General features: G+C 49.6%; 1 protein-coding gene across 2 annotated transcripts in view; it reads left to right on the top strand.

Moving 5' to 3' along the window:
* DENND2A (DENN domain containing 2A) overlaps positions 1–14,062 on the top strand; it is an 80,033-nt gene that overhangs the window by 46,177 nt on the left and 19,794 nt on the right. For both annotated transcript variants that reach the window (XM_074315269.1, XM_074315270.1), the window contains 7 exons: positions 1,431–1,524; positions 2,024–2,074; positions 3,281–3,468; positions 7,318–7,427; positions 8,412–8,481; positions 9,614–9,691; positions 12,766–12,906. In XM_074315269.1, the coding sequence (XP_074171370.1) occupies positions 1,431–1,524; positions 2,024–2,074; positions 3,281–3,468; positions 7,318–7,427; positions 8,412–8,481; positions 9,614–9,691; positions 12,766–12,906 (732 nt within the window). The remainder of the gene's footprint in view (positions 1–1,430; positions 1,525–2,023; positions 2,075–3,280; positions 3,469–7,317; positions 7,428–8,411; positions 8,482–9,613; positions 9,692–12,765; positions 12,907–14,062) is intronic.

Genomic DNA, 14,062 nt, shown 5'->3' on the forward strand with positions numbered 1-14,062 from the left:
GGGTTAGTGTTAGTATTCCGATGGTTAGAGCATGCACGCGAAGAAGAGAAGGCCAGTTCAGGGGGGTGAGCTCTCCAGGAGGTGGCTGGTTCATAAGAGCAAACATGAGGAACTGCTGCAGAGTAGGCATTTGTGGTGAAGGCAGAGACGTCATTCTGTCAGATTCGTGATTCGGGACAAAGAGCGAGGGCAGGGCGGGGCCTGGACCTCCCCTCAGGAGCTGAGGGTATGACAGGGCAGTGTCAGTAGCACTCTGCAGAACTAGAGGGGTGGAGCCCGGGCCTACCCCAAGGTGACCTTGAGAGTAAGCCACCCTGCTCCGGGGACAGGCCAGTGCTCTGACTGGTGGAAAGAGCTGGGGAGCTGTTTCAGGGAGTGGAGGGCAGAGATGGGGACTGGCCTCAGCTGGCCCACTGCACCCACCTGGCCGCCCACCCTCTCCTGTTCTTCATGCATAAAAGAATGTAAAACTTTCAAGTCAGCTTACAAACAGCCCCTTGAAAACCACTGGGGGGCTTGCTTCCACTCTGCATGGGTAGACTTCCCCTTCTCCCGACCTGGAAGAACCCAGAAGCCTTCCACTCCCGAAAGTCACCGGTGATGCTATACAGCCTGGTGGGAAGTGACCCAGGGTTTCGATCATGAGAAGCTTCTGCAAATCAGCCTGGCAAGCGTGCTGCCAAGTAGTGATGCTACTTGAGCGCTCGGCTTCTGAGCAGGAGGAGAGGGCATGAAAGGCCCAGCAAGTCAGGAGGGAGAGGTCCTCTGCAGGAAGGGAAGCGTGCTGGGCACATGGCACTCGCTACTCTGCACAAGTGAGGACTGAAGGTCCGCTGTAGCCCCTGCTCCCTCCCCACTCGGGCTGCTCAGACGTGCTCTGGAATGGAGCCCACGGAAGGCGCCCGGCCTGGGAGCTTTTTTATTGCTGTCTCTTCCTTTTCTTGTTTCGTTTTGGGGGCAAAATGCTTTTCCCCCAAACCACAGTGACACTGCAGTATTGGAAGGGGAGCAGCCCTAACGCCATTAGCCAATGAATGGTCTCGCTCTGTCTCAGCCGGTGGGTTAGCATATTGAGACAACACTGCTCACGCATCAGTGAGGCTGGCAGCTTCCTTTAGTGTTCTTCACAGCCGTGTTCCTGCCTGGCAGAAAAGAATGATTGAAAGACGCCCGTGTGGGCAGCTGGTTAGCTCAGTGGGTTAGAGAGTGGTGCTGATAACCTCCAGGTTACCGGTTCGATCCCCGCATGGGCCACTGTGAGCGGCGCCCTCCTTAAAAAAAAGACGCCAGTGGGCCAGTGGGAGATGTTTCCTTCCTTCCCCTTCCCCTGGCCCTCCAGCCCCCTGGAACAGAATGAGCAGTAAAGGAATCCCAGCTGTACGTGGGGAGGAGGCTGCTAACACTGGCATTTCTTCCCTGGTGTCTGGCAGCTGGTGTTGCGAATCAATGCCATTTATGAGGCCCGGAGAGGAAAGAAACGGGTGAAGAGACTGTCCCAGTCAACGGAGAGCAACTCAGGAAAAGGTAGGACCCTGCCCCCATCCCCTGACCCGAGCATCTAAACACACATTCTGCTTAGAAGGGGCTTCCTGTTGGGGTTGGCTCACCAAGCAGAAGTTGGTGCCTGGTAAATGTCTCCCACTGTTCCCGGGACAGTCAGAGAGCCAGGAGCTCAGCCTGGTGGCCTGTCCTCTGGTCCTCTCTCCCTGGGCCTGCATCCAGTGAGGCGGGGCATCATGCTCTGACCTCACCCTGGGAGCGATCTCCTTTGCTCAGCGTGTGTAAAAGGCACCCGTGTCTTCTGCTGTATGATCTGGTACACACACCACCTGCGCGAAAGCCAGATAAGTTTGGAAATACATTTCATTGGACAAAGACATAGTTCATCCATCACATGTAAACAGACAAAAAGAAAAGCACCCATCTGAACTGGAAACCTTGGATTTGTGCGGCCCCATATGAAGTTTCCCGCATCAGGAAAGCTCACATTTACAACTTTCTTTCTTCGTTTTTTTTGGTCTAGTAACGGATGAAAACAGTGAGTCTGACAGTGACACCGAGGAGAAGCTGAAAGGTGAGCAGCTCAGTGGCTGGGCAGGGTGCATGCGGGCGACGGGCGGCCGCAGGGATGGCCCTCACTGCTTAGTGCGAGGGAAGGAACAGGGCACCTGCGTGCTGGTCGGCAGGTCATGACTGAGGGGACAGTCATGCTCAGGGGTAGGTCAGCCCCGAGCACGGCCAGCACGGGCTGTTCCACTCCAGAGCCTCAGGTGGCTACAGCTGCGTGACCCCTGCTCCCAGGCCTTCCGTTGTGTCACAGGTGTTTCGCACACCTGTGTAAGGGTCAGCACTGCTGGCCTGGGACTCCAGACACGGTGGGCTCTTGTCATGTGAAGTCTTTGAAATAATTGTTCCCTGTGGATCTAAATTCGGAGATCTAGGTCAGGCATCCATGAGTTTTCCCTGCTCAGCCCCCAGGGGGAAACCAAAGAAAGCTGTAGTCAGGGCTGCTGGGTGAGACGACAGACCTGTCTGCGCAGTGGCCCTGCCCCTAACACGCAGCTGCCCCCGGGCCCAGCTCTGGAAGAAGGCAGGTCCGTTTCCATAGCACAGAACCGTGGCAGGAGAGAAGGTGGATGGGAGCGCTTGAGTCCGATCGGTCTGCACCAGCTGGGTGGCGTGGATGTTTACAAAGCTCCCAGCTCCAGAAGCTCTATGGTTGGAGTTCTGGCACGTCCCACAAACTGAAAGATGAAGGAAATGAGTGAGGGGAGAACCCAGTGTCCCCACCCCATCTGACAGAGGAACCCAAGGATTACTCGCGGCGCTGCCCCAAGTCCTGACAGCAAATCCACGCGCGGCAGAAGCCACACATCCCAGGGCCCGGCACCCTGGTTAGCCTGGCAGCCATTGAATGCTGCTCCTCCCAGAATTTTGGCAAGGACCTCACATAAAGAGTTTGTACTAATTTGTTAAATGTGGGAACACTTTTTTTAGGATTAGAAAAAGGACTTTGAGCTGGGAGTTACATAACCTGTCACAGCTCTGTGTAATTCCACATTGGAAAATGAGTCATTTTCAGGCTTCCTCTCTCCTTCCCTCCCTCTCTCCCTTCCTCACTCCCTCCTTCCCTACCTCCCTCTCCCCTCCTTCCCTCCCTCTCTCCCTCTCTCTCTCCTTCCCTCCCTCTCTCTCCCTCCCTCTCTCTCTTCCTCCTTCCCTTCCTCCCTCCCTCCCTCTCTTCCTCCCTTCCTTCCTTCCTCCTTCCTTCCCTCTCCAGCTCACAGCCAGCGCCTGGTCAGTGTGAAGTCGCGCCTGAAGCAGGCCCCAAGATACCCGTCGCTGGCCCGGGAGCTCATCGAGTTCCAGGAAAGGCAGCTCTTCGAGTACTTTGTGGTGGTGTCATTGCACAGGAAGCAGGCCGGGGCCCCCTATGTGCCAGAGCTCACCCAGCAGTTCCCTCTGAAGGTACGGGGTGGGCACAGCCTCTGTGGCCTGCCAGGGGATGGCAGTATGCTTGCCAACACCTTGTTGGGACTCGTGGGTTCAGGGAGGTGTGGGAGTCTGAGGAACACTTAGTGTCTAGAATCTCAAAATTGGGTCCTAATTAGGGTATATCAAATGAAGAAACTGCTGTCGGAGAATTTGGGAGGTCCCAGGAGGCGGTGAGAGTCAAGGACTCAGTGTGGACAAAAATACTTAGTCACTTCTTATGGTTGCTATGCCGGCCATACCATCCTCTTCGTCTTCCCTGTCTTATCCGGCCACCTCTCTTCCCAACCTATCCTGGAAGCCTGTTTCCCATCCAGCCACACAACTGTCCCAGCGAGTGTCATGTTTGTGTCCGTGCTCAGCCTCTGCATGTGCGCTGTGCAATTCTGTATGTGCGTCCGCACACGGTCCTGTTCTCTTCTTTTTTTCTTTTTTTTAATTAAATTTATTGGCGTGACAATTGTTAGTAAAATTACATAGATTTCAGGTGTACAATTCTGTATTACATCATCTATAAATCCCATTGTGTGTTCACCACCCAGAGTCAGTTCTCCTTCCATCACCATATATTCGATCCCCTTTACCCTCATCTCCCACCCCCCACCCCCCACCCCACTTACCCTCTGGCAACCACCAAACCATTGTCTGTGTTTATGAGTTCTCTTCTAACTGGTTTGCGGCTCTGTGCGTTTACCGTGTGTGAAGGGCTTTACCGTGTGTGAAGTCACGGCGCCCACAATGCAGTGGCACTGAATGAAGCCCGACATGGCCTGGCCAATAATGTATACAGGATTCTTAGGCTTTGGCAGCAGTACTAAAGAGGTTCCTCCACATTCTCACTCAATTCAACCAGAATTGACGGAGACCCTTACATTCGAGCTGTTTTCCAATTGGCCCCAGGAGTTGCAGAGATGAGCAAAGTGCATCTCCTGTGCTCAGGAGTTTGCACTCTGACAGGAAGGCACAAGGGGAGCGTTCGGAGACTCCCGAGGGAGCCTGGGACACTCAAACCCAAGCTGAGCGTGTTCAGAGAGAGAGGAGAGGGCGGGAGCGCCTGTCCTGGGCCCCTCGGGGCCTCCCTTTGCCGTCACCACCCAAGCAGAATCCTAGTAGGCCACGGCCAGGTCCCAGCTGTCCCTCCCCTCCTCTCCTGGGCCATCGCCCTTCGGTCCTGCCCTCGGGGTCAGCACAGCAGTCAGCCCTGTCTTTGGACTCTGCACAACTGAAGTAAACCAGAGGCGCCAGCCCTCCAAACCGGCACGTGGCCACCTTTGTCTAGCTGACCTCTAGGGGTGATCCCCTGAAAACCCCAGATTTGGGGGGCTGCCCCCTGGATAGGAGGCTGCTGGCTATGCTACACTGAGTCAAAATGTCGTTTTTAACATTACGTAATGCCCATCATTAGGGTACAGCCCCTAACCTGGTTACCCACCTTCCTCCTGCTGGAAATGTACCTTGCTGCCAGTGTTTGTTTAGATATGTTTTTAATGTTACGGTGATCGTTCCATACATACATTTTGCCTGCCACGCTAATTTATACCTCCTGCCTTCACACGTGCCCTCTGTCAGAAGGACCTGTTCCACCATCTTTCTCCTTCTCTTTCCTCTTTTTCCGTGAGTTTTATGGCCCACGCCTCTAGCCGCCTTCATCGAGGTTTGTGCTCGTGTTGGCATTAGAGAGCATGCCTGTCATGTTGTCTACAACGTGGTTATCTCCAGGGCAGGCCATGGAGGCTGGGACGGCTTCCCGCCGCCTGTGATACTGCTTGTATTTGTGAGAGAAATACAGCCGTGTGCCGCTCCCTGTCATGGGCCTGTGTGACGTGTAATTCACATGTTGACGACAGACTGCACACACATACTTGCTCTCTGGGGGTGGCTACATCCAAATGGTGACGGGGCCATGTTGAAAACTCCTAGGACTCGTTTCCCCACAGGCCTGCTCTTCCGTTCTCTAATGCTGTTTCCACCATGGGGAAATGTCATGGCGCCTCCCTTTTGTATTCTGTATAGTTTTGGGGTCCTTCACTCTGTGGCGATTCATAACCCCCACCAACAAATGCCTGCTGGCATTTGCTTATCTACAAGATTATCCAAGAGTACTCAGAAATTATTGCTTTGGCAGCAGTCTGACCTAGTGAATTATTAACTCAAAGACTGTTCCAGGACCAGTTGGGCTCTTCCGGGTCATGGATGGAAGAGAGACCCATTCTGTAGAAAAGAAATAGTGATTGTTTATTCCGAAAATGGAAAACTAAAGGACAATTCATGACTGGCTTTAAGTCTATAAATTGGAGACTGTCTCATTCATTGGTAGTTGTTTCCACTGTTAATATTTGCGGCAGCTTTAATTAAATTCCATCTAGCCTAAGGCGAATCATGCTAGAGGTGGGTTTTAAAGTTGAAAACCATCAGCCCTATACGCTGTTCCTTTGACTGCTCTCCTCAGAGACCTCCTCTCTGACATTTGGTAGCCTTGGGAAGGCTCGCGGGTCCCCTGTGAAGCCGTCCACAGTTCTGCTGGCCTGCAGACTTCAGAAACTGTCTGCAAGGCTGGTTTAAAGTGGAAGTTGGTGGCATGCTCTGAGAAACCGAATAAGCAACTGATGGGAATATTACAGAAAGAACTCAAGTTATACATAATAATTTCCTAACTTCTGAAATTCAGATTCCACTCACATAAAATAGCAGATATGTCAACTCACTAAAGGTAACTCGAGCATAGTTTATTTTTTAACTGCTTATAAAGGAAATGTAACAAGTATAAACTTACCAACAACAGCAAAAACACAAAGTGTCAACGATCCTTCCCAACAGTTTAAAAGTACCAATTGATAAGCAAACTCTGCTAATTATAAATCATTCTTTTTTGTTTCCCAAATTTATACCCAGAGTGCCTTTTATAAATTGTGGCAATAAAATAGGTAACATAAAACCCACCCTCCCAGCATCTCCACGTGAACATACAGCGCAATATTGTCGACACATGCCCGCTGCTGTGCAACAGGCCCCCAGAGTGGGGCGCTCTTTAAAAGCACAGCTTGCTGCTCATGCACAAAATTAGCCAACTCACGACTGTAAATATAATCCCTAAGCCAGACCTTATTCATTCATTCTGTTTTCAAATAAGAAGATGTTTACCCAGTCTGTGATGTGTCAGGTAAATCAAAGAGAGGGAGAAAGACGGACAGACTAGAGATTAAGATCATTTTTATTCCCAGCTAGGTTCCATACTCGTGTGTGATCGTGAACAAGTAACACATCAGGGCTTTTTCCTTATCTCTAAAATAAGAATGTCAGGCTGGGGGATGTCTAGTTTCCTTCTAGTTCTGACATTCAAGGACTCTCTGAAATGAGGTGAATGTCATGGTCTGATACAACATAACTGGATGCATTCACAAAGAAATGTTGTACAACGTCTTAGCCTGGATGGGGAGGGGTGGCTTTGCCTGGGCCCAGAAGTTGGAAGACTCGATTTGAGGCCCGGCCTTACACAGTCATGAGTCTCCTGGTTAGAAGGGATTGCTATGACTGGTTTTTCCTTATGGATTAAAATAGTTATGTTCCAGAATGTTAGGCATTGGGAACATTCCTCTAAAGCACACTGTTCTTTTTGCCTGACTTCCCCCATAAGACCATAGTTGGAACTGCCCTGGGGAAAACGGGCCACAGCAGGCTGAGCTCCAAACCCTTCCCAAGAGAGGAGGTTAAGTTGGCGGTCGTGACTGTGGGCAGGTGGGACAGGTGGTGCTGCCCGCCATCTGCCTCCCTCTCCTATGCTGACAACCTTTGTTCTCCCACCTTCTCTCGCCCTGCTCCCTGCAGTTGGAAAGGTCTTTCAAGTTCATGAGAGAGGCTGAGGACCAGCTGAAGGCTATCCCCCAATTCTGTTTCCCTGATGCCAAGGACTGGTCTCCCGTCCAGCAGTTTACCAGGTATGTGCTGGCATCTGCCCACACCCCCTGCAAAGACTAGGGCGAGACCTAGAGATGGGCTCAAAGATGGCACACCCCTAAGTGAGTCCTCTGAAATGGTCATCATGGGCTTGGGCCTGGAGATGGCCCCCACCAATGTTTTCAAAAGGTCCCCGAAGATAAGAATCAGCCCACTAAGAATGCAGATTTCCAGGCCTCCCGCTCAGTCTGGGGAGATGTTTGTTTCATACGCCTCCGTGAAGGGCGATAAGGTCATTCTTAGTCTAGGAAAAGTTAGGGAAACATTGCCCCTCTCCCGTCCTTGACCAGAGCTCCTGAAATATTTCTTTAGTAGCCCGTCCAGCTGTGACTCGCCCGGATACGTTTACATTTCTGCTTTAGCCCATGTGGTTAGATACCAGTATTTTTATTATCAGATCATTTGCAATTGATCAAACTCAGTAGGCTGTGTATCCTAAGTGTTTGAGGGATGCTTGCGTCCTTGAAGTTGGCCCAGCAGTCTCTAGGGACAGTCCAGGCCTCAGGTAGCTCTCAACAGATAGTGTCCTGGGAAAGCCACGCCTGGCCTCAGTTCCGAGAAGGGCACAGAACTGCCCCCCTCGTCAACTGTTCCCTCTCTGAGTCGCATCCCTAGATCAGCAGATGCCACCTCACCCTCAAACTCATTGAAGGCAGTCTCCAAAAGATGCCCAATAAATGACTGCTGTGCTTTGTGCAACGGGATGGCTCAGGTGATAGAATTCTGTGAGAGCTCAGGGTGAAAAAGAAATGCCTCATTTCCTCTCAGGACACAGTGATACTTGAGATGTCCCTGTCCCTGACTCACTCCAAAGCTCCAGGTGACCAGAATCCCAGCACAGAGATGAACAAGCAGGACAGGGAACAACCCTTTGCGACAGCCTCCTTCAGAAGGTCCTGGTCACTCAACATGATATGTCCTTGTTGTGTCTTGCTTTGTAACGCACTTTTGTTTCCCCCACATAGTGAGACGTTCTCATTTGTCTTAACTGGAGAAGATGGGAGCAGAAGGTTCGGTTATTGCCGAAGACTGCTGGTTAGTACACTTGCTTCTCAGTCATCAAAAGCTCTGCGCAGAGCCAGCGCTGGCTTCCTGTGGTTCCCTGTACACCATGAGAGAAGGGACAGGAAGTGTGGCGGGTTAACTGGGTCGCTAAAAACATGGAGGAAGATCTGGGTCTCGAGGGGAACAGTGCCTCCACATCCTTTGGGAAGAAAATACTTTCTCCAATGTTTTCCCCACCAACTAAAAGGCCTATCTCTTCTTAAACCAAATGTTATTTCTAATAAAACATGCCAAACAGACCTTGATAGCTTAGCGAGAACATTCATAATGGTTGCTAAGGGCAGGAGAAGGATGGATTTATTATTGTTCTTGGCACAAATAATTCAAGAGTGTCTCCTTCCGAACAATCCCCTTTAAAAGTCAGAAACTTATTCCAGTAAAATAACCATGCTAAAACATTGTAAAACTTATCTTTTGAAGACCGTTCTTTTGAAAATCTTCAATAGTGAAGCATCATTTTCCACTGAGAATGGTTTTAGTCTTAGACATAGGCTAATACAATTTAGAATCAAGAGTAAGGTATGGCACATAGTAGATGTTCAATAAATATTTGTTGAATTAGTGAACAAAAAGTATGAATAATAATTGAAAAAATTTAAGTGGGATCATACCTGTTATTGATAAAATTAATGTAAAGTATTGAGATTGATTTTCTTTTTGGTTTGAAAATTAGCCTAAAAGTCAGTTTCCAAAAAGGATTTTCAGAAATGATCTCTCCTTTGGAATTATCATTATAATAAACATATAGTCCCAAAGTAGCTCCTTAAAAGGAAGTAGAGTGATTTGGGTAAACAAGTTAAGCCTCCTTACTTGATGGTTCCATAGGCCATATTGAGCACCTACTGTGTGCACAACACCGTTAATTGGTTCTTTCAAGGGGATAAAAAAATATATACTACATGATCACAGGTGATTCCCACCTATAAAACAGGGTATTGATAACTATATATCTCATTGAGCTGTCCAAAGGTATGGCTCATGGAAACATCTGGCGCACAGTAGGGACTCAAAAACATTTGTGTGGGGGGGTGGGGAACGTTTGTGTCCTTTCCTTCCCTGAGGTTGGTACACTTATGGTTTCCTTGTGTTTCACTCCAAAAAGCCTGGTGGCAAAGGGAAGCGTCTCCCTGAAGTTTACTGTATCGTGAGCCGCCTGGGATGCTTCAGCCTCTTTTCAAAGGTGAGGACTTGGGCCTCAGAGAAAGGAGGAAGGGAAGGCAAGGCAGGACACCGGAAACACCCAACTTCCGGTACTTTTATAATCTTATTCTCCACTATTTTCCTTCCCACTCCCTCTTCCTCCCCTCAGGGCCTCCACTCTTCTCTTACTATTGGGTTAGGAAATAACAGTTGATGGGAAGGGACGGGCTCAGAAACTGGGGAAGGGGAGAGTCAAAGTGCGCATAGTTGAGGATGGGGGGCAGAGGATCTTCCCAGAATGTTCCGTGTGTTTTACTTCCCTTCTTCTAAGCATTGTCTTTTGTCATATTAGCTTTCACTGGACAAAAAAGCCACTACGATGGATGGATGCATATGTATCTGTGTATATATGTGTTGTGTGTATATGTGTGTTGTGTGTGTGAGAGAGATTTATTATTGTAATAGTGCTCTAAGTCGATCAAAATCGTAATATAATTTGGTCCTCTTTTGGGAAAACAAGCCAATATAGCAAAATGTAGGAATTGCTGTCCACCCCTGTGTTTCAGTATTTTGGATTGGTGTATAATGTCCTGTGTGATGCTGCTCTCGAAAATTACATATACTCCAACATTTGTTTCCTGCATTAACTGGACTTGAGTATCTAATCCATAAATTTATTTTAAATCTTTCTTGAGCATCTAATTCCGTCTGAGCTTTCTTTTGGGGAATTGAGGTCCTACACCTCCTGTCCATGGGTGTAAAGCAGCAATTCCTAACAGCATTCTGAAACAGAAGTCCACCTCCTGCCCACCCTCCACCTGAACTCAGAGGAAGCCTGAATCACACTGATACAGTATGACCTCTTGCCACGATAGAACTTGTACCTCTATACGAGTCTGTTTGAAACAACTCAAAGTATCAATGTAAGCTGAGATGTGGTCTTGCCTCCACTCTACCTGGTGGCAAGCATTCTCCATTAAAGATGGTCGTGTACAAGCTTCAACACAGGTGTGCACCACTGTTCATGCCAGTCTTTCTCGTGGGCTTGTTTAAAGGTGAAGGTAAGACCTTCACAAGGGAGCTCCAGCCCTTGTGAGAATGCTCATGAAAGCTGGACATAAAATAGCTCACGTGAACTAGCCCAGCTCCAAGGGCGCCTTCGGAGCTCCCATAAGGCTCATTGCTATGTCATGGGCAGGGGACACAGAGCAAGCAAGTACACGTGCCACCACATTTATGTGACGCACCGTCCTGAGATTTCACGTCAGTTTTATGGAATTTTAGGAATGTAGAGTGATGACTTGCCAAAGACCACGCAGAAATACTCAGGGTAGAATCAGAAACGGAGCTTTGGCTAACCAGTCCGTGCACCTCGAGCTATTTCCAGCTGAGGGGCAAGGATGACTAAAATGGCAAATTGTTGTTTAGTACGGAAAGGAATCATGGATGAGAAGAAAGAAGAGCTCTCAGAATCCCTGAAGAGAGCTATGTTATTAAATATGGCTGCAATAATGCTGCGTCACAAAGCACAGTGGCAGAAGGCAGCCATCCTTTCTTCTCCCAGACGTGCAGGTCAGCTGGGAGTCATCTCTGCTCATCTCCACTGGGCTCACGCATGTGCTGTGAGTGGGCTGAGGGCTGGCTGACCTCTACTCTAGGCCACAGGTCTGGGTCTGGTCGGCCATCCTCCTGAGACAGTGAGCTGGCCCGTGCACGCTCTTCTGTGGCGATGGCAGAGGCACAAGCGAGCAAGCAGAAACACACAAGACAGCCTTCTGAGGGCCTGGGCTCGGGCCTGGGACATGGCACACTCGTGATTAGCCCAGTGTTCCTCAGCCCATTTTTCATTCTTGTTCCCCTAAGCAGCCTTTTTAGGTGTTGTTCCCCTTAATTTCCTCCCCTCCCGTTAAATCCTTTTCCATTTTTGTCATATTATTTTCTTTTGATTGTGCTAAAATGTACATAACTTAAAATTTACCATTTTAGCTATTATTCTTAAGTACATTCACATTGTTGTGCAACCATCACCCCCATCCATCTCTAGAACGTTCTCCATCTTCCCCAACTGAGACTCTGCACCCATTAAACGACTCCTATTCCCCCCTCCCGTAGTGGCTGGTAAGCACTGTTCTGCTTTCTGTCCCTGAGTTTGACAACTTTAGAATCTGATGTAAAGGGAATCACGCAGCATTTGTCTTTTTGTGACGCTGGCTTATGTCACTTAGCGTAATGTCCTCAAGGTTCATCCATGTGTTAGAGCACGTGTCAGAATTTCTTTCCTTTTTAAGGCTGAATAATATTCCGTGGTATGTCTGTACCACATGTTGTTTATCCATTTATCCGTCGATGGACATTTGGGTTGTTTCCGCCTTTTAGCTATTGTGAATTATGCTGCTGTGAACATGGGTGTGCAGATAGATATCTGTTTGGAGTTCCTGTTTTCCATACTTTGGGGTTGATACCCAGAAGTGGAATTGCTGGATCATATGGTAATTCTATGCTCAATTTTCAAAGAGCTGCCAGACTGTTTTTCAAAAGGACTCCACTGTTGTACGTTCCCACCAGTAGTGTATGAGGGTCCTAATTGCTCCACTTCCTGGTCAACACGTGTTGTCAGTGGCCTTTTTATGGTAGCCGTCCGACTGCGTATGAAGTGGTATCTCATCATGGTTTTGGTTTGCATTTCCCTGATGGCATTTCCCCAGAGCAATTTCAATTCCACAGATACACCTTATGTCTGTTCATATAACCCCTCATGTAAACCATTATAATAGCTGAGTTTTTCACCACCACCCCCAAGAACCATTTTTATCCCCTTGGGGGCTCTATTGCTCCCACTGAGGATGCATGTGTTATGAGTCCAGTAAGGCACGTGGCCAAACCGAAAGGGGGGGCAAGGACGTCCGCTGGAGTGCAAAGTCACATGGCACAGGAGGGGAAAAGAAGTGGGAGTGATACCACACAGGGTGAAGGAGACTGTAAGCGTGGCCTGATGAGGACAGCAGGGGCCTCCCGTAACCCTCAGTCTCCATGGCAGGCCCCTTCCTCTGGAACACAGCTCCCCCTTGGGGTCCTGACCTGGGGATGGCTGAGCTGCTTTTCTGACCCTTGCAGATCTTAGATGAGGTGGAGAAACGACGAGGCATCTCTCCTGCCCTGGTCCAGCCTCTCATGAGAAGTGTCATGGAAGCCCCTTTCCCAGCCCTGGGCAAAACCATCGTGGTCAAGAACTTCTTGCCAGGATCGGGAACTGAGGTAACTGGTCAGATTCCTTTCCTCTCTTAGGGAAAAGAGTGGCCAGGCAGCCAAGTCCCAGTAGCCGGAGGGGTTGGCTTTCCGTGAGCTGTCACCTTCAGTGATGTCCTCTCCTCCCTGGGTGTCATAAAATCCACCCTAAGTCTCGTGCATCCAGCCCAGGAGTCTGGCCCAGAGAGCAACCCCAGAACTATGTCATGGCAGCTGTGGTGTTTCTTTGCATGGTGTTGGCCCCACAAGTTCGGGACCTACACTGGACATCCTTGGCTCCCCTTAGTAGCCCATTACATTCATAAATTGTACATGAACCTGGTTACATTTTTGGTCTGCATCACGTCTCTAACCATCATGTAAGACAGATTCTTTTCAGGGAAGACAAGCTCAGGTACTGCTTTTTATTCACTCCAGCCTTTGAAGCATGTCCCCGTCCTTGGCTGGACTGGATTTGAGGCCGGAGCTTGTTTGCATTCTTCTCATTCCCCGTATGTGGCTCTGTGGACCTCAGAAGGCAGAGCCCACCCAGTCTTGAGTTTCCAGTTCCAAAAGCCCTCAGAAAAGCAGGTCACCGGGGGAGATGGGGAGGGAGGAGGATAGCTCTGGGATATTCTGGAAAACCCAATTTCCCAGCACGGAGAGGAGCACTGTCCGTGAGGCTGGAGAATCATCCCATACCCGATGCAGTGGCTCGACTGTGGGGCCGTTAGCACTGGTGAGCCCACTGTGTGTAGCACTGTGCAGGTGCGGGCTGAGAGTAAACACCAGTGTCCACTCACCGTAAGGAGGCAGCTGCTTAATGAGGAAAAACACGCACGTGAGTGGCGATAGGTGAATTCAGGAACATTTCAGCAAGTCTGGAATGAAAAGATACACACACTCAGCAGACAAGCTGGAAGACACCGCAGCAGGAAAGGCTTGGGGTGGGGCTGGGTTCCTGAAGAAACGCGTTTCTGAGCAAGTGTCTGCTGGTCCCTCTGCGTAAGCCCATGGTCCATTCCAGCAGGTGAAATTCCCTTGTGAGACAGAGACGCTTGCCTGTGGGGCCCTAAGGGCCAGCATGTTCTCAGCAGTCACAGATCTTCCCTGGGGAGTCAGGACATGTCATCGCCAGGGAGAGCCTGTGACCCTTTTGGGCCAAAGGCCTTCTGCCATCCCCTCT

Source organism: Rhinolophus sinicus, linkage group LG11, assembly GCF_036562045.2.
Source record: "Rhinolophus sinicus isolate RSC01 linkage group LG11, ASM3656204v1, whole genome shotgun sequence".
Lineage (NCBI taxonomy): Eukaryota > Metazoa > Chordata > Mammalia > Chiroptera > Rhinolophidae > Rhinolophus > Rhinolophus sinicus.